Genomic DNA, 27,041 nt, shown 5'->3' on the forward strand with positions numbered 1-27,041 from the left:
GAATGAAAAGACAGCTGAGGACAGCAGCAGTGGGGATATTAAAGTCCTGGCAAATCCTTTGCCTGAAATCCTAAGGATACAGTCCATCACCATGGCAAATAGTAGGCCTTGGCTTTGGATGAACGCAATCAGAAATATACCAAGGGTTCGGTAATATACAGTAACAGACTAGATTCGAGCAAACCTAACAACTGCCATGTTATTCTGCCACAGTGTCAAGACTGCAACACCCTGAATGGAGCAGGAACACTATGACACTGTAGTGGAACCAAGAGCCACAGCAACTAAAGATGTCATTATCAAGACATCTAGTCAACACCAATGCAGAGCCTTGCTCCTAAATAACAATAACAAAACTGCTGACACAGTTAAAACATACCATACTACAATGAAAAGGGAGTACAATGAAATTAAAAGCATGGCAAAGGATTCATAGAATAAAACACAATACAAACTTGAGACAAGTAAAGAAAAACGCACGGTACAAATAAAGTAGGGCAGCACGGCGACGCAGTGGTTAGCATTGCTGTCTCGTAGCAAACATCCTATTTGCACAGAGTTTCTATGTTCTCCCTGTGTTCAAGTGGGTTTTCTCCCACACCCCAAACTCACACTGGTCGGTTAATTGGATACTAGGAAAATTGCCACCGTGTGTGAGTATATGTGTCTGTACCCTGTGATGGACTGGTGTCCCATCTAGGGTGTAGCCTGCCTTGCGAGGAACTATAAGAAATGTACTACACTAAACTTTGGAGTCAGCGCTGATAATAATGTTAGACATCTCAGCACACTTGGTGTCTTATACAGTTTTCTGCAGGCTTTAGTTTAGTTAGGAGCGTGAGTACTCACACAGGAATCCTGCTGGATGCACTGAAGAATGTGCTTGGCTGGCACCAGGAAGTCAATGAGGTAGCGTAGGCCGTCACCACGGTATGTCTTCTCCACCACATCAAAGACCTGGCACAGCACCGTGGCCGCAGTGGCCTCAAATGGCGGGTACAGAGCAGCGAGGGTATTCTGGATACAGCTGTCCAAGGACTCAGAATCCTGCACAGACCAGGAGAAACACAAACACAGAAATCACACTCTGTACTGTCTGGGAATGCAAGAGAAATGTCGGGCTTGACTGCTCACTACAGGTGTCCTTTCCAGTGGGAAAGCTTTAAAAAAAACACTTGATAGATAAACTCCTTTTATTTAACTGATCTTAATAAGGTGTAACATTTGAGCGCACTGTTAAAATCAGGCCCCGTCTCGAAACGTGATTCTTGCAGGATCAGAGGAAACCTGAGGCCAGAGTCTGTTAAAGATATTAGCTGTGGTCTGACTCATAAAGGAAGGCAGGAACTGGCTGCCGGCTCGCCTCACACACTCTATACACTAGACTGACTAGACTGTGTGTCGTGGGGCTACTCTCTGTGCTGAATATCAGTTCCCACGGGATACTCTAGTAACTGAATGACAGGTTCAGCTGCACAGATTGCTCTAACTCTTGTGTCACTGTTTTATAATGCACAGCACTAAAGGAAGAGAGGCACAGAACAGCATGTCAGCTAAAATAATACTGGAATGAACAAAAATGTATTCCACATTATTTTTCAGCACACTCTTCTACCACAAGACTTTCTCCATTGTGAAACAAATATGTATTTGAATTGAAAACTTGAATGCCTTGTATTCTGATAAACTACATTTAAACTGAAACCATAATATAATAACCACCTTTCATCCATGAGAAATATCTGTTAAAGCCTGCTGATTGATGATTACTGGTGCTGCATTTCAGGAAGAAGAAATAAAACTGGAAATAACTATTCTATATGCTTTACAATGTACACTGAAGGGCTCAGAAAGGCCTGTAAAAGCATGCTTATTAAACAAATTTCTTCAGAGACTCCTCAATCACTCTTTATCTTTTTAAGTTGAAAACCCTTCCCCCAGCCTCTACTGCTTTAAACCTAATTGTAATTTTAGACATTTAATAGGAAAAAAATCAATATTTGGTCCAGGTCCCAAAAAAAGCAAAGCAAAATAATCCAACAGCTTTATTTTTTAACACAGCTGGGGTTTTAAGCTTGGATGACCTGTTCCAACACACGCAAATGGTTGGAAGCATCAGTGGTAATACCCTGCCTGAGCTCTGCTTGCAACCATCTGTACTCTACTCCCTCTGGCAACTCTGCCCTTGCCTGTGTGCAGACAAGTACAGGGACCCTAATGCATGGTTTATACCTGAGCTGTGCACCTGTTTACACCCAGGTGTAGGGAAAGAAAAACAATCATTTACTTTATCTGATTTGATTTTTAAACCAATGTACATGTTTAAGACAAAATCAAAACATTTGGTGCAGTGACTGAAAAAAAACATCACTGCAGTGACTGAAAAAACAACAGCGATTTTCTAGGAGCTGTCCACTAACCCCAGGGGACTTATTCACATTTTGAAGTGCTCTTTGACAGGAGCTTGAATTGGAGAAACATGTCGCCAACGTTCTTATTACGTCTAATATCAGCTCTGTAACAATTCCGAGTAGCGCCAATAAAAAAGCTGCACCAGGCTTATTTACCGGATAACACTGCTCTTTAACTGACCTGAAACAAACTTTCATACACTAGCTACCGAAGGTTCTCCCAAAAACAGTTTGGTTTTCCAGGAACAGCCCATGTGTAAAACACAAGAAAAACACTTAATTAAACTTAATTTATCAGAGCAGCTTTAAACCACAGTAATGCTATTACATTAGCGGACTAATCCTGCTTTCCAGCTTCCACTTAAAAGAACAAAGAATCAATACAGGCTTCCCCGGGGAATGGCACCCAAAACATTATTGACATACTGTAACATTAATACAAGAAAAAAATCCCTATACAGAATTTACACCAAGAAAAGAACACTTAAATAGAGGAGGAAAAGATACCCTAATCAAGATGCAATCTGAGAGATCACAGCATACTCCTCTCAGAATGCCAGTCAGAGCTCAGGCTGATCTTTCAGTGCTGTCTGCACTTCAAAACTGCAGTGCCAAAACCAAGCCATGGCTTTACTGTACCAGAAAACACCTGTTCAAATTGTCTTTACAATCCATGCGAGGACTGTGCAAGCTATTCCAATTGAATCCTACAGGGACCAAGCATAAAAGAATGTGCTTGGTAAAGAAAATGAAAACCTGAATCTGGACACTCAAGGGCTATGGCAGCAGAGTCTAGACATGGAGAAGGACTGAACAAAAACTACCACTTTCCAGCCACTTCTAATACTATCCAGAAGACAACTGTCCACGCACACTGTGCTGCAGCTGCAGGGAAAGTGGCTGACAAGCCACACCTAGCACAAGAGTGGAACATCTCAGACAGAAGTATCCTAGGGAATATCCTACACTGGCAGTCTAAAGGATCTGACTCTTTTGATTAAAGACTATGTGGGGATCTCATTATGAAATGCAAAATTCTCAGAATTCTCAGAGACATTAAAGTTAAAGGCTTCATAATTAACAGTGAAACATGAACCAGACAACAAACATGAAAACAAAGGAGAAATAGCATCCATGATTTTGAAGGTGATCCTGGCTTCTTTCAAGAAACAAGTAAATAATACCCATTGATTAGCCATTAATTGATCAATCCAAGTGAGTCAGATGGGTTAGAATTGCCTTCTTTCATATGTAACATTCCTAAAGTCTCTTTAAATTAAAATATGTACTATAACGTACTGAGGAAGGCTTATACTGTACTTGAAGTATAACTCTCGTAAACAGGCAGCTATAAAACCTCCTTGAATTCAACCACTGTTTTCCATTTCCTTTCAAAAGGGAAAAAGTCTTTTGTGGTTGTTCAGTAAGCTCAAAAACCCATTATTTACTGTTCTGGATAGGTCTAGACTTTGCAGTCAGGGAACTGGTGCAGAAGGTCTGTACTGTGTGCACACTCCATTGGGACAGACAAGGGGGATGGGGGCGGAGAGAGGTCAGTGACAGCAGCCCACTGCTGTCTGCCTGCACAGCTTCACGACTGATCTGGCCGAGTATCTGTGCCAGGGAAGCCCCACACTCGCACAACCTGCCACTCTTGTTTAGCTGGGTGATAAACACACTGTGTCTTACTAAACCAGTAGCCAACAGTTTCTGCAGTTCACCATCAAGAAAGGCTGCAGCCATTCACAGCATCCACTCATCTGCTGCTGCCCTCCAAAATTAATCCCATGGAATGGTAAACGAAGTGAAAAGGAAATCAGCTGGCAAAACAGCAAGTGTGCAAAAGAGACAGATATGCAATTATCTTTGTTCTGCAAACAGTAAGATGCCCCTGCGCAAGTGTCATAGTGTAGGGGCAGGGGGTAAATGGAATGGAAAAATCCATCTCCACCCTTTTTGGGTGAGAAGGGGGTGAGGGAAGCTAGCTTCAAACAAACCAGTCATCAGTGAGTCATCAGTAAAGTTAGCACAGTTAGGAGCTTGTGCAAATGCAGTTGATAAAAATGAGCTCTGAAGTGCTCTCCTCAGAAGCCTTTCCTGCACAGCTATACAGATTTACTGCTTTCAGCAATTCAGCTTCTAATCAACTGCACCACCAGGTTTCCGTTGTTACAATCATCCCAGTCTGCAACCGATAATAAATAGTGATTTTGGAAGACCACACCATAACATGTAGCTTTCTCTTGCCAGAATAAGCAGTCTGACTTATAAATGTACCCTGTTATGTGGCAAATCCATTTCAGAAGAATAAAAAAACAACACCGGCCAACAACTCTGCAGAGACTAACTATTGTACCAAATATTACATCCAAGATTCTGGAACTGAAATAACTCTGCACAATGGAAAGCTTAAATTATTTTCACACAGACCAAAGAAATCTCTGTAATGAAAAAAAATAATAATAATATTAATAAAGTTTATTATTCACCAAAAAAAGAAATATATTAGAACATCTACTTTTTGAAATTTGTTTGCTCCATAGTGAATGGATATAAAAACACACTCTCATTACATGGGATATCAAAACAAAAGGTTAATTACATAATATATTCTTAGTCATGAATAAAACATTCATTGCTCATACAATGTCATAGTTGTATATATTGTCTAAGGTTTCCTTTTAATACACAGAAATTATGCAAAAATGTTGACAGCCTTTTATGTTGTACACTTCCAGAAAGAATCAGCTCCTGGCACTTGTGTGCATTCCTCAGGGGTTTGACACTGAAGACAGGGAGGTGGGTGATATTGGCCAGAAATCCTTCTCTTCTTTTCCTTCCAGGCCTCTTTTGTCTTATATTTTTGCAGGATGCCACACTTACAGCAGCAGCTTTGTACAGTCATCTGCAAGTGGAGAGGTGTCAGAGAGGTGCCACCCTGAGACAATGGGACCACCATGTCTGCAGCAGTCCTGGAATGCTATCATTACACACTCTCAGAAGAGATTAACAAAAGGAAAGTCAAGGACATTCTTCCTTCTAAAACTAAGACTAATGGAGCATCATTCCTGCAGAAACCAATGTTATTTTTTCTTAAAAACACTCAGACCTTTTATATTAACAGCATAAAGGCCCTGAGAACGTTAGACAAATCAAAACATCAGGAAAGAGCAGAAGCAGCAGTTATGAGAACTCATATAACACCAGATGCAATTCTAGTATCCTATGCAATACATACGATCTTTCTGTTCTGCAGAGACATTTAGAAAAGCTTACGTTTCCATACTCCGCACACATAAGAAGGTAAACCTATAAACAATCAACATAATCCTCCATTTCTAGACACTGAAAGATATTAGAAAAAAATGCATTGTACAGCATTTATGATAATGTAGAAGAAGGAGGGACAGAAACAGTGCTTTTTATTGCTACGTTTTTAAATAAAAGTGAGTTCAAAATAATACACAACAAAAGAGAAAATTAATCACTATAACAGCATTCACAAAGAATGAACACATGCCTATATAAACTGAACTGATTTCAATCAAACTATTGTACCTTTCACCTTTCACAGCATTCACCTTCACATCTGATGTACAACATAAAATCAAACACAAAAGGAAATATGTAAAATGCAACAGAGCTAAAGGAGCTATCAACAGAAGACGGACTTTGGTATAACAAGCAGGTGTTAGTCCACTTTAAATTTTAAATGTAGAAGTAAAAAATGTAACACCAATGCTCAGTAGATCCATTGTCTTAAATTTCTGGGCTGTCTTTTTTAACGACACACCCATAATTTTATGAATTAATTGGTCTTAATGGAAGAAAGGCTCCAAAAGGTCTCACTCCTCCCTAACATTTATGGACTTGTAAAATGCACTTCAAGAGGAGGAAAATACACAATTGTGTACTAGTGCTTCAGAATTAACAAAATAACTCATGTGGACTATTTCTTTTCAGAAAGCAGCCATTTCTCCCTGCAGCTCACAACTGGCAACTGACTGCAACTAAGCAGGTGTGAGCCTGGTCAGTACCTCGATGGGAGAGCCCTTCGGGAGGAAATCTAAGGTTGCTGCTGGAAGAGGTGTTAGTGAGGCCAGCAGGGGGTGCTCACCCTGCGGTCTGTGCGGGTCCTAATGCCCCAGTATAATAACGGGACACTATGCTGCTGCAACGCTCCGTGGAAAGCGAATGGCAAAACAAGGCACAGAAAGGCGTCGTGGCCATCCACTGCAACCGAGGAAGTCTGCAGTCGTGACGACTACTCGTACCGCTGGACCCAGGCTTCTGAGGTCGAGAGAGTGGGACTGCCCCAGTGCAACAGCTTTCCTACTTCTAAAAGCTCTCCTACACAGGTTTCTTCATGCAGCTCATCTCCCAAACAGATGAGCTGCACAAAGTACAACAGTCATCTTCAGACATGACGGACAACCATAATTTATTTTCAGAGACTGGAACCTCACATACTACAGTATATAAATCAGGCACACTTAGGGGCTCTGTGTCTGGAAAAAATCCCTAAAAAGCATTTTAATATCATTCTAGGTAGTTTAATGCAAGCCTTTTCAATAGTAGTAAAGGCAATAGTGTTAAGCTATAAAAAAAACAATGTAATGTTTATGTTGCATTAGAAGCCATTTACCTTAAAGTGTTAGAATTTACTCACCAAAAATGTTTAGTTACAGCATATCTTTATCTGTATAGGAATGTATAAGAATACATTTTAACATTTCAGCACATTTTTGTCTGTCATAACAGAGCCAGCATTACAAGGTAATTGCAATCATACATGCAACAACATTACACTTGGTGCTTGGCCATTAGTAGAAGTCAACATGATATCAAGTCTGCTGAACTTTTTCTGATTTCACACTACTGTACAACTTGAAGGAGATCATGAAGTTGGCAACATAATATGAATGGTAAACAATCCTAAAAACACATACTACAGTATGAATTGATAGCAACAGTATTTTGTGCTCATTATGTTTGAACTGACTCATTTTTCAGCAATCCTTTGTACCTGCAGCTTATAAATGAATGAACAGAGCAGACCCACACTCTGTGACTCTCCCATGTGCATCAGTGCATTTCCCCTACTGTAGCTGCTGCAGTCTGCTACAAGGTCCTCCACTGGCACCTTCTCACTGCAGGGCTGAGAGGCATAGTGACTCCACGTTTCATGAAAACATGAGATCTTTTTCCTTCAATCGAAAATGAGTCTAGTAATTCTCTAGTAGCACTTCAGCTGGCAGACAGCATTAAACCTAGACTGAAATTAGTATAGTGTTCCCAGTGGGGCAAAGGATTCTTCACACTTCCTACAGCTTCAAATGAGGTTTGAATCGAGTACTTCAGCTCTACTGAACAGACTTGCTGACACAGCAGCAACAGTTATAGGAGAATAGAAAACAGGTCATACTTGGTACATGCCCAACTCTGCAGCGTGATTTTTAAAATTATCTGAAGAATTCAAACACAAATGATAACCCACACTTTTGAAAAACTGAAGTCACTAAAGCCTTGGCAGTTTAGGAATTAAAGAACAAAGCTGGTGTTGCGTAAAGCCTGCATTTTTCCTTGACTTTCTATGATAGAAATCTGTGCATTCCATTTGTCAAAAAGGATAAATATCAATGGCAAGGATGAAGACCATTCCAATAACAGCTTTGATGAGCTAAGAGCAGTTTTTAAATCATTGATCAGCTCAATATATATAGAATTAATTTGACAAGGTGTTTGCCTTCTCTCTTAAGGGTCTGTATCCACTCAGCATGTGCTGGATGTTGCATACAAGTCACCTGTGACCTCTCACACAACCTGAAAGCACATCATCCTGAGGTCGAGGCCCACAGCTTTCACTGTATGAGAGAAAGAAAGACAGTAATAGCCTTAAGGCAGCCAGAACTGAACTTGTGTTTCTGCCTTGAAAAACAGCACAAGACTGAAAGATAAATCATGCGGCAGAGCAAGTTCTGTTTTTTCCACCAGTGAAAACAAAATGCACAATTCAAACAAGATTAAAACAAAAATGCCTAAGAGGTAGTTCTGTAATCACACATTTATTAACTGAGCCAAACAGGAATGGAAAAAAACTGAACCCAGTGAACAAAAGGAACCTATTTAAAAACACTTACATCATAAGCTTCAAGTCTCCATTTGAAACTGAGTCCCAAAACATTTGCTTTTAGTTTTCTCACATCAGCTTCAGTTTATAAGAAGATGTAGACACAGCTGTTCCAGAAGACACCAATTTGAGGAACTGAACTTCACACGGCCTATGTTTATTGTGAGAATGCTAATTGTAATGAACAGCATGTGCTCCACTATCCTATCAGTTGCTATTTAGTACTTACATAGTTTCAAAGACGTGTAAACAATCAGAAAACATATATAATTTCAGACTTTTATCCATCGATATCTGAAAGGCCAAAAGATGGTTAAATTACTGTGATTTTTTTCTAGACTCCCACAGTTCCGAGACTCAATAAGACCCATTCAGAAAAGAAAAAAGCCACAGTGTGTCTGAATATTCTGGCATGCTTGCTTTGTTAGGGTTCCTGAACCTCATAAAATTAGGAAATTACAATTCCTGATGCTCATGGTGGGAGACATCTAAAACCCAACTGCCTCAGCCATGCTGGAGTAATTACCAGAGGAGCAGTAAAATATATTCTTAGTGCTTCTAAATTCTTTGCCTCAATAAAGCATTATCAGTAACGCTCTTCACCAACAGTTATTACAAAGCACAGAGAATATCATCTTGATTTCAGAACCATGTCAACAAGGCCTATGAAACACAGCATGTAATCAAAACCCAGAACTCAGAACACACATACTATGGAACTTTCTAAACACAGTACCTGCTGAGCTCATTAACACAGCTCAGCAATGTGCAATTGCTGGAATACCCAGACAAACACCCCACTACTCCCTTCATGGGTCACAGCTGTTTTCTAAATCTTTTCATTCAATGACAAGACAAAACTTTTTTCTTTGAGCAAAAACAAACGTCTGCCTAGAAGACTGCGATTAACTTGTCATCCTAAGACTAGTACAGCAGAAATTCAGATCAGAAACAACACCCCCCTAACACCTCCATCACCCCCCTCCACCGTAGAAGGAAAACTTTTAACCCTGTAACCAACCCAAGCAAAAACGTAAGTCATCAGTCTCGTGCATCTTACCATTTTCTGCAGAACTTGTCCTTATTCTTTTGTGAAATTCCTCCAGGTTGATCATCATCTCCTTTCCTGCAATATACTGGGCTGTACGTCCCCCTTTGCTCTGCTGATCTGCTTCAGTGATAGCTTATTCCAGAGCACACTGCAGCAACATTCACAGGTCTGAGCCCAACCCCCTGCCCGCCCCCTATTACTGCCCCAGCTACTCTGCCTCCCTACACACTGCTACAGCTAGGGCTCTGACAGGGGGGGTGCTGACTTACAACACATATTTACAAACAGCCTTCTGGTTCTACAAGTCACTCCAAGAATATTTTTTCTACATACGTTTTGATTTTTCTATTACAACAGCTTCAGCCTTCAGTAAATAGAGGGAGCTGCTTATCTCACTCATTGTGCTAAATTAACCACAATTTGCAGAGTTATTTTCTGTTTTATTACTGTAAAATGACTCCAAGAAGTGTTTAGACAACTACAATCGCTTATTTTTTGTGATATATGTCATGCACAGTCCTGGATGTAGCAGATGCAGTATGATTTTTTTAAACTTACATTAATCACAATAATATTTTTCTTAAGTACAGTTGTGATGAAATTGTTCCATTAATCCCTTTTTAAAAACTAAATTTATAACATTTTGTTTCTTACACTAATGATTTGGCCATCCTGGCCAAATTTCCCATTGGCCCTCACCAATCATGGCCTCCTAATAATCCCCATCTATGAACTGGCTTCATCACTCTGCTCTCCTCCCCACTGACAGCTAATGTGTGGTGAGGGTACTGGCGCACTATGGCTGGCTTCACATCATCCAGGTGGGGCTGCACATTGGTGGTGGTGGAGGGAATCCCCATTACCTGTAAAGTGCTTTGAGTGGAGTGTCCAGAAAAGTGCCATATAAGTGTAAGCAATAATAATAATGATAATAATAATAAAAGGTTTGAGGTCACAGTCTCAAAGTATGACATGTTATCCAGCAGTTATGGAACAATCAATTTTTTAAACTCAAATCCATAATTTAAACATGCAGCTCATTTACCTGTTTCCTCTGCAGGAATGGAATAAAATTTTTAACACACGTTGCAGGTGTTGCAGGCTCAGTCTCAACAATAATCTGAAATAATAATTATCTTTTCATACAGAATGCATGCTACAACACTATTTCTTTTAACTCTGCACAAAGCAATTAAATATATGGCTGAAACAGTCCAATAGTTTTTCTGAAGCCTGATGCTTTGATCTCCAGAGCATTAAATGTGGTTGCTGCACACTGGTTTCCCACTCCCAAGCACTCAGACAGAAGGGTACAGTGGGCACGGGGTCTCCTGCTGTGTGATCTCTAGCAATAGGACCTGAGGGTCACCACAGCATGCCCGACACCCACAAACACATAGAGCAGGAACAGCTATACTCTTTATTTTTGTGAATTCTAAAATCAGCTACGCTTATAGCTACACAAAGACCTATATGGAAAACAATTTATTTCAGCGTCAAAAGGTTAATAAAGTTTCCTTGCTTGTTCTTATGGAAATGAGCAACACCCAATAATTTGAGATGGTAGGGGACATTATTACAAGCCCTAAATTAAGAGAATCTTTTACACAAGACAGACTCTAAGGTTCACTCCTCTTGAGGAGATTTAAAGCCCTGTTTCTGGCCTGGCTTTCCCATGCCTGCTGGCAGCACAGCTGCAGAATCACTCTGGAGGCTGGACATCCCTGTGTTTTATTGCAAACTGACAACAAAGCCATGCTTGTTACTCCCTCCACAGCCTGTTTCGGATCTCTTTCCTTGCCAATCTAAAAAACCTGTGATTAAGTGGAAACTTTACTGGTCTGTTTACAATCCACAGCTTTAAGTGATCTTAAAAGGCCTTAAAATATTTTACATACCAAAATCAATAACATATGTACAATACTTTCCCAAATTCTAGGAAAAAGGGAGTAAAAATAGAATTAATTCCCTCTCACAAAGGCACAGTTTAATGACCAAACAACGTCTGAATGAGGCCAAGAAGGAAAAATCCCTTTTTACCTTGAACTATCACTTTTTTAAAATGAAACCGAATAACCACAATTGTATTCTCTCAAATTGTAAATCTTGATTAGGTAACACTCAGGACCATGTTTTTTAATTTTAGTTGAATAAAAATTCCTTCTTTTGTTTTTTTTATTTTCTCCAGTTTCGATGTTCCAATATTTCTGTTAAAGGCTCCTTACCATTATAAATAGTTAGGGTCACAGAGTTCACTGCAGAAGTTACCAATTATTTCTTCTGAATTTCTCTGTTCTAGCAAAAGAGAAATCAGGATGACAGCATAGAAGACTTAACATCACAGGTTTTCTCTCAGTGGTCCCATTTTCTTCAACCTTCCAAAGATATTAACTAGGACGACTACTGTCTAAATTGTCCTTTTGTGTGTGTGCCCCGTGATGGACTGTCATCCTAGGTTTAGTCCCACTTTGTATGCTTCTGGGATAAATAGGCTATGCATTGACAAAACAAAATAAGCAGCTTTTCTGAGAGTGAATGATACTACAATTCTGTCCATCTTATCGAGGTCTACTAAATATTCCCTCCTATTCAGCCCAATCTGATCCAACAGAGCAAGACAATAGGTACGCTTACACTTGCATTTCGGAATGCTTTCGATAAGAGTCTAGGAACATTCTGTTACAGAACAGCAAGATTATACTTGCAAGGAACAACAGGTGGTACTCTCCAGACTTCTGTACTTATTGTATAACAGTCAAGTATGACTACATTTGAAATTATTTAGAAAAGATGAAACAATTATAAATAAAAATAAATGCATATAATTAAAAGTACATTTAATGTTAATATCTATTGTAAATTATAGGGAAAGGGCATGATTTTATTTGAAAGGGAATAAGACTTCATGATTCCATCATCTCTGCTTTATTCAAAGTACTTTACCAAATTCTGATAATGAAAAGTTACCAAATTGCATGATTCCATCTTTTTCTGATTAAATGTGGCCATTTTTTATTTATTTAATTTCCTGCTGAGTGAAACCTTTCACAACATAAATCTCAAGAGCTGAACACAGCACTGCTCTATTCCATCCCACTTCCTCACTCAAACGTTCATTTCAGAACTAACTTTACAGTCTGCAGTTACCACAGAAATGAAAACTGCAAGTGATCTGCATGGATGGTCATTCCCTTCCTATTCCTTATACAGACTGTGTCAATGAGCAAACTACTGTAGTTCTTTCAATATTCACTTACAGCCGCTTTCACTGACTGTTGTTTCTCTTTATTCTATTCAATTCTATTCCATCAAACGAAATTTGACTGTTTTTTCTAGTCAAAGGGGGTATTAGGGTAAATGGTTGGAAGAAGTGTGTAATTTGAACAGACCACACTCTGGTCACCTGCCCCCTGCCGCAGTGCGAATCCTATATCAGCCAGCCGTGCCCTGCTGGGAATGCACTAGAAATACCAGAGCCTGCAGCACTTGCCAGAGCTTCTCAAACACTTTTGATAAAAACATATTTGAACTTCTGTTCAAAAGGGATTTCTTGAGCAATTCCAATTTACGTTCCAGTGTTGGCAGACACATATACACATAACTGTACCTAACTAAAACAAACAAGGAAACACTAACACAGTGTTCTTTCACATAGAAAGAAAATAAAATGGTGAAACTCAAACGGCAATCAACACATAAACCAGCAATGAGTAACATTTACCCAAAGAATGCAATGCCAAAGAGCATATTCTGACCATGTTGATTTGATGCAGAATAGCAATTGGAGATGGTAACCAAAGTAATGTATTGTATTAGTTTTGGGTTACTGAGCACTATATCATTAAACTTTACAAAATAACCACTCTATTACTTTTTCATGAAAAAGAATATGTTTGCTGTATCACATTCTCAGGGTCAGATTTTAATGGTGAAATAATGGAGTGTCCTACTCCAGAAGAGGATGGATTAAAGCTCCCCACAACAGGCTCTGATCTCCTGGCGATGTCACTCTCCAGAATGCTGCAAATCACAGAACATGTCCAAAACACTTCTCTCGTGCTACAGCCTATACAGTGACATGAGGAATAAGAATCTACCTCTCAAGCCAACAACTAATAACACTGTTAATATATACTTCAGATATTACTATAGTTATAAATCATTAAACTATGGGCTCCTAAACAGGTAAAATCAACAAATGCCACTTCTTAGTGCCAATAAAAATAATATCTAGCGTTGATATTATTTGTCTCCCTAAACAAAACAAAATATACACAAAATGTATTACACATTGTGTTGTATTATTTTGATATTTTTTGTTAAATATCTTTTTGTCATAGTTGAACAGCAAAATAGTATTTGCATTCACTTGATGCCAGTTAAATGAAATCTCATTCACCTCCAAGGACAGCAGATTTAGTTTATGACACATTAACTCAGTTATGGCGAAATGGACGTTGTGTGTATTTTATGATGTGGCACATAAAGAATGTGCAACTCCTGTTTCTGATTACACATGCAAACTGATACAGGGTGTGATGTTGGCACTGTTTAGATTCTGTATAACAGGCGGTATACCACCAGCTACTGATGCTTAAATCAATGGTGCATAATTTTCTAAAATACAGAAAAAAGCAATATTACAATGTAGCTAACCAGGAAACCAGTAGTGTGAAATCCTATTTTATAACCTAAATACCAATGTGTTACAATGTACCATGCATGTTCAACAGCAATGTGATTTGCTACCATTATTATTTACATAAGGACAGTCTGTCCTTTGGGAAGTAAAGTGATGGTAGTTTAATTTTAAAAAGCCAATGATTTCTAGGCATAAGACTGAAACCATAAACAACAGAACTGAGCTGTTAATTGTGCGCATCACAAACATAAGGAAAAATGTAATTCCCCCTGCTTAGCATTCCTGCAGTAATGCTTTTATTAACCTAAAATAAGAATTCATTATAAGGTGCAAATGTGAGAGCACAAGTTCTGACCCATGACTGCAATATACTACATAATTAACCAAATCTTTTCATGCTGTAAATATACCAATTTATTTCCTCCACACAATCCCACTTGTACAATTACTTATAAGCACAGGGCTGTATCACAAACAAAGAAAAACCTTTGTTCTTGTTAAAACTTATTTTTAACAAGAGGGCATCAAACATGTAAAACCAAAGGAAAGTTCTTGTGTGCTATACGCAGACTCATCCCTGGGTAGCTGCATTACACAAGCTAAAGGCAGAAGCCCTCACACCACTGTGACACACTGATGCCCAGGCAGCAAGTGACATCATTCTGCTAACCAAGTTAAAAACAGGCTCGCCAGAGACATCCTGTCTCCACCACAGCCCTCAGCTGCTGTCCTCACAGTGACCATTCACCCGACACAGCTCTCAAAAGTATCCTTTGTGATGGTCACCCACAGGGATTAGACACCACCTGATCGGTTGATTCGTTGATTTGATGACCAATACTGTAGTATGAGCCAACAGCAGAATGAACTGAACTCTGCATACAGTCTTCATATGATCGAAGAATAATAATAATAATTGCTTACAGTTATATAGTGATTTTCTGGACTCTCCCCTCAAAGCGCTTTACAGGTAATGGGGACTCCTCTCCACCACCACCAATGTGCAGCCCCACCTGGATGATGCGACGGCAGCCATAGTGCACCAGAACGCTCACCACACATCAGCTATCAGTGGGGAGGAGAGCAGAGTAATGAAGCCAATTCATAGTTGGGGGTTATTAGGAGGCCATGATTGGTAAGGGCCAATGGGAAATTTGGCCAGGACGCCGGGGTTACACCCCTACTCCCTACTACACCCTGGGATTATTAATGACCACAGAGAGTCAGGACCTCGGTTTTACATCTCATCCGAAGGACGGCGCTCTTTTTTTTTTTACAATCTAGTGTCCCACATGGCATTAGGACCCAGATGGATTGCAGGGTGAGTGCCCCCTGCTGTCCCCACTAACACCTCTTCCAGCAACAACCTTAGTTTTTGCCAGGAGGTCTCTCCTCCGGGTACTGACCAGGCTCACACCTGCTTAGCTTCAGTGGGTTGCCAGTTGCGAGTTGCAGAGTGATATGGCTGCTGGCATATGAGGCTGCTGGCAAAGAATGAGGATTTTTCAATGTAAGCTTAATTATACTTGTGCTCACAATGAAGACATCAATGATCCCTGTACTGAAAACTACACATTTTGGCAAAATGACAACTTCAAACCTGGACCTTAAATCTCTGGTTTGCTTACAATTGTGCAGAAGGAGAATTTCTCACATTTAATAATAACAAAATTTATTACTAAGGATATATTTATATTATCAGACACACAGTAACAAAACAATATTGAAACCTTAATAGGAGCTGAAATAGGTAATTTACGATCAATGTTTCAGGCATCATCAGATTCCTGTACCACGGACAGAGGGAGAACAAAAGATTCAAACAATTCATCAGGCTCCCCAAAGAGAGTTGACTATACCATAGTGCAACTAATTGTCAAACCCTGCAAGCATTCAGCTAACAACTGCAAGCCCAATCTGGTATCGATGTTATGGACAAAAAGATTTTATACTCCTTTACCATCACTATGAGAGTTCTAAAATGTACCTGTATAGTGCCATATGAACTACAGGGCAATGTACAAAATTCAGGATTGTACAAGTGGGACCATGTGAGGGATTTAATCAAATAATTAAAATATCATAAACATAACAATCACAGAAATAACAAAAATACAGATTGATATTCAGTATGAAATGCGATAAGCTGTCAGAATGAATAAATTACAACTTCAGAACTTCTGAAGCATTAGCACATTCCTGGCAGGGCTGATGCACAGACCTGATCAGCCTCTGCACAGAAAGCTGTGAGACGTTCCTCCACTCATCTCACCTCATGTAGGTGCAACCTCGCTAACGAACATCGGCCAAATGATACCAATGAGAAAAAGCTAGCTACAGGAAGACTGCTACATTGTTTTCTTTTCTTTCTTCGTAGAGTCATAGTCATGGGAATGTACTTTTGAAATTCAACAACTACCAATTGGCACAGTGAAACAGAAAACCTTTTGGCTCAAGAACCGTGTCAATGTATTGCTAATCAGTAAGGCTGCCCTCAATATATAACATAGCTATTGGGTTTCCTTTCCCTACTTCACCTGTTTAGTCAAGCAAACAAATAGCCAGCACAATGTTCATAATAACATCTCCAGAAACATCATCTTCTACCAGGTTTGCCTTCTAGCTCAGCATTTCCTATTTCAGGAAACTCAGGCTCAGCCAAATCTTACCAATGGTACCTCCCTATACACATAATGTCTACTGTACTTCAGAAATTGGAAACAAGTACAACCAAAGTCCACATAGAACCACCTTTGCTGAATAAAAAAATCTCTGTAACGCCACCTAGGTTGTTCTGTCCCACAGAAGGGACAAAGACAGGGATTTTAGTTCTTGGCTGTCAATGTTACTCCTGACTGGACTCAGTGAGCTAGGATTAGATCTTCCTAAAATTTTATACGCTTTAGCTACTACAGTCTAAAACCAACTACATAAGAGGATCAGACGACTATGATCAGACGACGACCTGGACTGGATAAGGCCCTTCAGAGCTGGTTCCTGGTTTCTCTATATCAGTCTGATGATTAGTGAAACACAACATCTCATTCACTGAGGCTGTCTTCAATTATGCAGCTCGACAACAGATGATTTTCATTACTTAGACTGGGCATAGTTGTATCATTCACAGTTCTTACACTGATTAAAAACAAGTCTTGTACAATGGGTATTATAAAGATTAACTTTAATTAACTCATTTTGGCAATTTTAACTCAAATACCAACCAGTAAGCACCTGGCATTTTTATTAAATCACATAACCTGAGCTCAGCATTGACCCAGTTACAGCATTTTTACCAAATTTTAACAAATCAACCAAATTACAGGCTCCTCCTCTGTGTAAATATTGTTGGTTAAGTCAATGTGCTAATTTTGGAAAACATGCTGTAGCTGGGTATACAAGACAGCATATAGTCTTTCTGGTAAGCATGGAAAAAGTCACTGCCTTTCATTATAATAGCATGCATGAACCACAGTGTACAGAGGTAAATGCTCACTAACCCACAGAAGAAACTGGTTCACTGTATAAATGCATTAATGTAATATTGCTCATACACAAAGTAAATAATGTTACAATAATCTCCTTAGATTACATAAAGCATAAAGGGATCTATAAATCTTAAATCCATACCACGTTCACAGAGACAGGCTGAAACCAAATATTCATTTTTAAGGCACATGGAACAAAAAATAAAATTCAACATAAGTTTTAATAATGAAGCATTGATATAATGCAAAAAATGTTGTAAAAAAACAATCCTGAAAGTTTTTTGTAACAGATTCAGCATATTTTCTGAAAATCTACAAGGTCTAAACAGATGACTAGATGCCATTTTGACATTCATGATCTGTCAGAGCTGATGGCTTGCACTGGGCAAAGCAGACTATGCATGCTGTGAAATCTAATTTGATTACATTATCAGACAAAAAACTGCACCTGAGCTCAAAGCAAAGCAACAAGACCCATGTGAAACAGCAAGCACACGTTATACTAATACATTCAGAGGGGGCTAAATTAACAAAAACCCTGCAGACCTTAACGGGATGGACTATCACATAAAATGATTATACAAACAAGTGCCATGTGCTCTCTCTGATTGCAACAGTTTGTTTCTGTGCCCAGCAGCTGTTAAAAGTATTGTCTGTTTCAGGAGCTTTTATTCTAGACTGGATGAAATTGACATCTTATTTTTCATAATCATTCAGGCAAATATCTGTAAAAGATGATGAAATCTAGGATAATTAATGCACCTGATTCAAATGTTCAAAGTTGATTCTTCTGTGTAAGACGGTGCTTGCAAAGGCCATATTTTGAGATATTAATTTAAATATGAGAAAGAGATGCACATAAAAAATTATGCATTTATGTGTAGTGAAAACTGCAGCTAGAATTTAAAGGATGTAACACAATTCACAATCACCCTCTAAGATACTCTATTATAGAAAAGTATTTTAAAAAGCAATGTAATCTAAGAAGATCAACACTGTGAAGTGAAGACAAAGTAGTTTTTTTACTAAATCGAGCCCTCTGAGCTTCCCTACAATTCACGTGTATTTCTTATGAGATTATACAAGACACAAGATTATTAAGTCTCAGACAGACAATGTGCTTCAACAGCTGCTGCTCAATGTGTTTTTGCCTGATTATTTTTAGGTAAAAATTCCAGCCATTTAAATAAAAAACACACATAGCCTGCGCATCCCTGTTTACAACAAAGAAAATGTACACAAGCACAGACAAATTAGCACAGATTCATTTATCACAAAGGATCTGCAATCTCATAAATAAGTTGCAGTCTTCCAACACATTTCTTACTCACACACACCGAAGTTAGATAAATGTTAAAATGTAGAACAGTGGTGAGAATTCTATTTTGCTGTCAGATACAGTTACAGTATAACACCTTTATATCACATCTTTGGACATAAATATACCTCCAAACTCACAGTTGTTGCTTACAACTAAATGACAAAGGAAAAAAGAACATGTGAAAGGTCACAACTGAAACAAGGCAATTTGGACCATCAACTGTAGTTCATCGCATTAAAAAAATGGGTGATAAAGAAATTTTGCTGTGCTGTGCAATGTGTGAACACACACAGCTTCTCATTTCAAGCCAAACTGATTAAGATGAGCGATGAAGTATTACAATGACTCTTATCACCTGACTCTGGCACTGCCACTTCGTGCCATCATGTTTAGAACTATGCTCTTCCTCACTGTCTCTTTTCATTTTTTTTAATCTTTTAACAAACTTTAAGGACACTCGGCTTAGACCTGCAATGTAGTTCAGATGCTTGACTGTTTATAGTCATTAGCTAAAGACAGCATTTAATGTTTCAAGTTACATTAAATTTAGTATCTCATGATTTTAATGTATTTAACAGCTGCAATTTTGTCTCTAAACTATCCTTTAAAGAGATTTAGAGTTAAAATAAGGAAACATGTAATTCACATTAAAGCAAAAAAAACACATTTATAATTTCCATCCATTTTACGAGGTTTTACTAGGATTTATCCAGAAATCTGTTCTCTTCTTTATTCATAGAACTTTTAATGCTTTTCTTCTGCAAAACGTTTGAGATAAATTAGACTAGAACTAGAAAAATAATATTTATAAATCAAATAACAGAATTTCTACCAAAAATTTAAATGAATTGATCTATATAAATGCAAAACAGAATACAAAAACACTGTTCTAGGTACATTCGTTAAACAAAAAAATAATATTTTTTGTTCCTGGCAATCTTCACTCAGAACATATAGTGTCAAGAAAATGTTTTTGAACTTTGCAGTTGTCAGGTTGAGTTCCTGTCAGTGTAGGACAATCTCTTAAACCCAGGACTGTACCTGGAAGCAATACCTTTTATAACATGGTGACCAAAATACTCTCAATGAGGCCTTACTAATGCATTATACATTTTAACATCCCTTGATTTACATTCTATGCTTTTATTCCCCTTGTTTGTCTTATTGCTTCCCCCAAATTGTTCAGAAGATATAAATGATGTCAGAAAACACCTTAATCTTTTTCACCGTCAGCCTCTTCTAGCTCAGCATTTCCTATTTTAGGGAACTCAGGCTCAGCCAAATCTTACCAATGGTATCTCCCTATACACATAATGTCTATGGTACTTCAGAAATTGGAAAATAGAAATTGGAAACAAGTACAACCAAAGTCCACACAGAATCACCTTGCTATATGTGACATATATGAGGTGCCTATATGCCTATATGAGGCACAGTATTTGAATTATTGATTCAAATACTGTGCCTCTGACACTAAAAACCATGAAAGCAATGACAAACAGTTCTTAAAGACAAAACTGTTAAAATGTAGACATACTCAACTTTCCTTTTTGGATATACAAAAAATAATACTGAGTCAAATCTACTCTGTGTGAAATGTGTCTGCAAGTAATGCACAGTTCAAAATCACTTTTGTCTCAATCTGGGTTTTTTCTTCAGAGGTGGTGCACTCAAGCTCAAGGTTAGTGTGTTTTTCTTCAGATGTCAGCCATCACATCCTTGTGGGAAAATGAGCTCTGCTCCTCTGCTGTGAACAACTAACACAGATAAAATATTTGGTCTTCTCATGGCTGGGGTATTATACTTTGAACTATAATAAGATGGGCCTTCCTTCTGAAGGTTTGATATAGAAATTAATCAAGCTAATTGGCCTCCATAAGAAACCAAATAATTTTTTTAAAAAGAAAATAATAAACTCAGACAATTATACACTGTCTTGCAAACTAATGGGAGAAAAACATATTTCTGCTACTCAATTTACTTTTCTGTTTTTACAGTAAACCTAGGCTTTATGAATATGAAATAATCCTAATCACACAAACCATGAAGAGAATGGTTATGACACATTAGTTCTCTCAGCTCTTTAATGTCAGAGCTACAGGTTTGGCATATAGAGATTTTTAGTTTCATAGACAGAGTTAGCTCACATTTTCACACAACATTCACAGGAGAAAAAAGAAAAAGACCACACAGATACCAATAAAAAAAATCATAAAGAGACTGAATTTGGCTGAGGAAGGAATAATAGTATATTAATGTAGGAGCTTTTCAATTCAAATTTAGGAGGGAAATATTAACTGCTATAAAATTTTGTGGAAGGCAAGACAGTCTGTTCCATATGTCTGTCCTTAACCTGAAGAATTTACAACTCAAAGAAAAACACAAGTATGTGGAAATTAACATTAAAATGACAAAATAACACATTAAAATGAAGATTTTTTTCTTTTTCATAGCATTCATGTGCACAAAATTGCAGAATCTGGATCAGATTTCACTGAGTGAAGCACAGCACTGTGTCCCTGTACCAGCAGAGCAGTGTACACAGCTTAAAAACATAAAAAACAGAATGAAAGTTCCAGTTTGGGACAGACTCCAGAAATATCAGTTGAAGGGTTGAGAATGTACCGCTATTAAGTAAAAATACTTACTGTATTTTACTGTACAGTAAAAATACTGTACAATTTTCTTTTGAATTACAATGTACTGTATTTAAAATAAACTGTAGGGTATTTGTACATCTTCAGTTGAAGGGCATTTCTGAAAGATTAGTGATTAGCCATCACTGAATTTTCAAAAGAAGCCATTAACCTGTGCCCTGCTCTTAAACAAAAAGATGAAAAATATAGAGACAAATGGTTCCACCATCACAAGAACAGAACATTTTCATCAATATTTAATGAACATACAGTACTGTATTCTATTATTAAACCACATTATTAGCTCCATGACAAATGGACATAGCTATCACATATTCCAGAATTCACAAAAAGAAACAGCTGCCCATGATAGATTTAAAGGTGAATCATTCTGCCGGAGCTGCACCATCTGAAACTCCACACTAGTCAAGGTCAGCTGTGTGAACAAACCCCCTCTCTCTTGCTCAAGGACAGGATCGTTCATAATTTTATCTTGTTAGCTATTTACATCTGGCAGACTACTACGCAATTTAACAGACAATGCCTATGCCAGTTTCATTCAGACGACTTCAGAGAAACAGAAGAATGTCGAGCATGGTGTGATACACAGCACAATCACATAAATCACATAAATACAACAGCATCACAGGAACAAATAAAGATGAATAATTAAGTTTATTTTCTGTTTAAACTTGAACCAACTTAAAATCAAAATGGAAAAAAAGTATTTTTCAGTCACCGTATAACCGTTATTTATTTATACAAGCTTACTTTGAGTTCTAAAAATGATTGTTGCTTCTAATTCATATGGATTTCCATGCAGAAATACTGGAAACATGTAAAAGATGTTTAATGAGTTATTTAATTTAATTTTTAAAATTCTGTGATTAAAACTATTAAGAATTTAGTTAAGGTTTTAAAATGATGTAAATGTATGTTAACAAAACTTTGAATAAAACTATGATTTTTTTTAAAATGTATTCCTTTAGTGAACAATTACACTTTCATGGATTAAATATACTCCTCTTTCTCTTTGACTTGAAAACAGTAGTGCAGTCAACGCATATTATCAAAAAGCACAGCCAACCATTCAAGATAACTGAAGTCCATCCAGATATAACACATTCCATAATGAAATACAAATTATTCTTTCTCCTTTATTTAAGTGGGGCTGTGGTTCTACTGGGTGTGACCTGAAGTACTGTACTTAAGAAAATCACTGCCTTGGATTTCTCTATCACAAGCAGGTGTGTGGGCAGTACACATTACAGGAGTGAGGAAATCAATATAATGCAGGCAACCAGAGAGAGAAAAAAAACCAACTGAAAGCAATTCATTGCCCGATAGACTTTACACGTCTGACATCATAACATAGCAAAACCAAAGTAATATTTTACTGGCTTCTGAAATATATAACCAAGTTCTAAGGAAAAAATTGTGACCAAATCAATACAACGCCAGCTACCCCAAATCACAGGGGACTCCATGGAAATAACAGACTTACAGCCGCATGGCTTGAGCCACTGTTCTAAAGGAATTAGAAGATAATTGCTTCCATATTCAACTTGTTTCCAAAAAGGAATTCATTATAAAAGTCAACCAGATAACAAACTATTCTGTTCAATACTATAATTTCTTGCACAGAGTAAGAATCACGCTGAAAAGAAAAATAAATCAGCATTTTGGTTCTATTGCATCTAATTGAAAAAAATAACAAAATCTGCAACTGTGACTCTAAATGTAATTATGCAAGTGTTATTATTTTGAATTATGTTCAAGCATCAGAACAGGCAAGACAGTAGCACCACTGATGTCAAGGAGTGACGGATAATCTCCATCCATCTCACAGAGTGGACAGACTGCAGTTGATGTCTAAACTGTTGACCTCAATGAAAGGCATTACAGACAAAGACGGCTAATGTTGAGCAAACCTAAAAAGTGCTCCAGAGTGCACAACAATGTGTTGTTTTTCCATCTTTCTACTTTTTTGAGCTTGGTTCTCTGCTTCTTAGGAGGTTAACCGAAGATATAAATTTCTCCACATTTAAAAGAAATTTAAAAGAACTGGAGTGCAGTGAATTAGTTGTAGTTCGTGGGCCAGGTGGCAGTGCTGCAGTAGAGGAAACGAGAAATGCCATAGCAGTGCACAAACGTCTAGTGTATTGTTCTGTCTAAAATATACTGAAGGTGGTGTAATATCCTGTCACTGTACTACAAGGCATTATTTTTTTAGATTCAGCACGCAACATTAAACCTAGTACAGTACAAGATATAAAATGACATTGTAACTCTTCTCAACATTAACAAATAACTTGATTTTTGTCTTTATGACCTTCAAGATGCAGATCATCTGAAAAATCTACCTGAACCACTATAGGGAAAAGTATTTCCCTTTGCAGCAAATAAACAGAAATAACTGCACAACAACTTGCAGTGTCATTTCAAAACCCCTTTTATCCCACCTGCCTTGCATCATTTTGATATTCTGAGGATTAGTGCTTTATTGGTTTAATTTACTTATTTTATTTTTTTCTTTAATTCTAAAACCATGACAATTCATGAACATATACATCTGAAGTTGCAAAATTTATATTTAAAAAAAAATAAAATGCCATCACTTCCCTGACCTGCATGAATATGTTGAAAGCTTTACTCAAATGATCTATAAAATACTTTTCATGTAGCAAAACACAATACAAACCAGAGAACTGCAGGCAGGAGCCACATGAGAAACAACTTCCAAGAATAAAGTCTGTCCCTTCAAACCATGCCATTTCTGTTTTCTTCAGGACTTATAACCTTCCCTTCAGAACCAAAAGAACCTCCAAAGAAACCCTGTGCACAACTTCAACACCCCACTCTCACACCTGCAGCAAAAATCAAGTGTTTAATCACCCTGTTAACATTTGCAAAAGTCCTACTATGCTTTCTATAGAGTCCTGCTGAGCACCTATTTGCAGGGATCTGAAGTCCTGCATTCCCAGCTGGGATGAGGCCATGCTCAATCCATTAGTCCTTCCTGCATTATTCTATCCTTAGGCTGTGACTTTTGGGTAAAACAGAGCAGTCAAAGAGAGACTAACAACAGGCATACAAGATAGAGATTTAGGTTTAACAGACACAGATCTCAGGAACATTCTCTCATATTGAGTAATAATTAACATTACATCAGAGTGATCTAGCTGCGTACATAGTGTAATTCACTCTTAATCACACAACACACATTTAGCTTTTAACAGTGCGATTTCACTTCAGCACTTATCCACATAAACAAAATGTTACTCTTGAGTTTCTGCATCATCACAAAAAAAAGAACAATTTTAGGCTTTACAGCATTGTTTCATTTGCAAAGTAAGTCAACCTACAATCTTACATTAACTATTGGCTCACAAGAAAGGAACCTGAGATAGCTTTGCCTCACATACAGTACTGTACATCCCTGCAACTGTCTGAAAGGAAGATTAAGCTACACCTGTGCATAACTTAGTTTTAACTTAAATTTAACTTAAATTTCATTGTCCAAGAACAAGCTTACAAAAAGAATGGTGTAGTGTACTGTGCTTTAAATCTACAATATAATTTGCTTAAAAGACAGGCTGATGCCACGATTGGAAGATATTTGACACCATGAGAGCAGGTCGACAAACTGAGTTCCAGAGACAGGTGAGGAAAGCACTTACCAATGAGAAATCTCTGCAGCTCAGCTACTACCCTCAGGGTCCACAAACAGGAAACTTTAGAAATCCAGTCTTCGGAAAAACTTCAAAAATAAAAGAAAATGGGACATGTAGTTCAGCTTCCAAAGTCCAGGTAAGGCTGTCTTACTGCTGCTCAATATGACCCAGAGAGGAGGTGTGAGAGAAAGGGGGAGGGAATGTGCACACAGGCTCTTCAGATGGTATTCACTCCCTGAATTTCAGCCTTGCTTCTCATCTGCTGCGCTCCTCCCCCTCCCTCTGGCTTGCTCGCTCTCCTCTCTCCTGTCATTTGCCAAAGTTACAGCACGTGAGGCTTCCTATCTCATTCTCTGTGAAAGCAGCAGACAGCTGGTTGGAGAGACCCCCTCCCCCTCCGGTGACGGAAAAGCACTTTTTAGGGACTATATTTTCAAACCCTTACTGAGGGTAGAGCAGAGAGCTGCTCGAGTCCAGTTATTGTGCAGCCACTTTTAAATTTAGATTTCAAAGTACCTACACTTTGCTTAGTTATTTTTCTAATTTTTAATTTAATCCTTAGCAATCATGTAATCAAAATGCATTTATTTCATATACTGTACGTCCTGCACGAGAACCTCTAAAACATTGAGAGATGTTATATATTGGTTGAGGTTTATCATATGTAACCCAGTCGTTTTGACAATGTATGGCGAGGAGTCTACTGTATCTGACTTTAGAAAATGTAGTCATCCTTGAGAATCCTAAACTTGACCTGCAGTAAAACGGGTTGTGCCACATTCTGTGTGCATTATAATCTCAGTCTGGCAAAGACTTCTCGAAGGTGGAGTTCAGGCAGCACCTTCCTACAACAAATTCCACCAAACACATTTTGCTGAGGTGTATCTGTATAGCGGGGAGTGAGAAAGAGATGGGAGAGGGCTTCCCATTCACAGTTCTCTGTTGTAATACTCCAGATCTGGCGATTTACCATGCTTAGTGCTCATGGCCAGACTATTCAATGTGCTCTACCATTCCTGTTCAAAAGTCAACACATAGCCAAGGTTCCAACTCAAAAAAGAAAACAGTGAATCATTACAAAACCACCCTCTTATCTCTTTTTGGCATTATTCACTTTATAATTTAATAGCTGAACACTGCTTTAAATTACAATCTATACAACATATAACTATAAAGCTTTCTGAAAAAGAAAAAATGCCACATTATCAAGAGCTGTTTATACTTGAACATGAACCGAGCTAAGTAATGGTTTATGGATTGACTGTAATAGCTGTTTGTGTGTACAGTCTGCAGTTCATAGTGATGTAACCTTATTAAATATGCTTTTTGTACAGGGTATAATTTAAATATGCCTTTGCTAAGCCAGCTAACACAAGTCTTCACACTATAAAATGCATAAATGATCAAGCAGTGTCAGCTTTCCTGTTTCATTAAAATCAATCGGTAATAAACAGATGCCAATTAGCCATAAAAATATTTGCACATTTGTACATCTGAATGTCCTGTTTTTCACAGCAGTATCAACTTATTATGTCCCAGTGCTGTCAGTGACAATCTGAGGCTCCTTATGGGACTTAACCAAAAAGAAAGAAATATTAATTTAAATCTATAAATATTAATGGATATTATCAGGGGAATAGTTAAATATTCACAGTTAAAGAATTCCTTTATAATTAATGAGCTAGTGTCAA

General features: G+C 38.0%; 1 protein-coding gene across 7 annotated transcripts in view; it reads right to left on the reverse strand.

Moving 5' to 3' along the window:
* The window catches only part of plekhg4 (pleckstrin homology and RhoGEF domain containing G4), a 69,213-nt gene extending 43,600 nt beyond the window's left edge, over positions 1 to 25,613 (reverse strand). For 5 of the 7 annotated variants that reach the window (XM_088938995.1, XM_088938989.1, XM_088938992.1 and 2 more), the window contains exons 1-2: positions 9,602 to 9,703; positions 850 to 1,047 (exon numbers count right to left, since the gene is read on the reverse strand). In XM_088938995.1, the coding sequence (XP_088795121.1) occupies positions 850 to 1,047; positions 9,602 to 9,604 (201 nt within the window). In that variant the 5' untranslated portion in view covers positions 9,605 to 9,703. Of the gene's footprint in view, positions 1 to 849; positions 1,048 to 9,601; positions 9,704 to 25,356 lie in introns of those variants that run through there. The other 2 variants (XM_088938994.1, XM_088938993.1) reach the window with 1 other exon arrangement.
* Positions 25,614 to 27,041: the final 1,428 nt, after the last annotated feature.

The sequence above is a fragment of the Atractosteus spatula genome, chromosome 21, assembly GCF_055471065.1.
Source record: "Atractosteus spatula isolate fAtrSpa1 chromosome 21, fAtrSpa1.hap1, whole genome shotgun sequence".
NCBI classification, from domain to species: Eukaryota; Metazoa; Chordata; class Actinopteri; order Semionotiformes; family Lepisosteidae; genus Atractosteus; species Atractosteus spatula.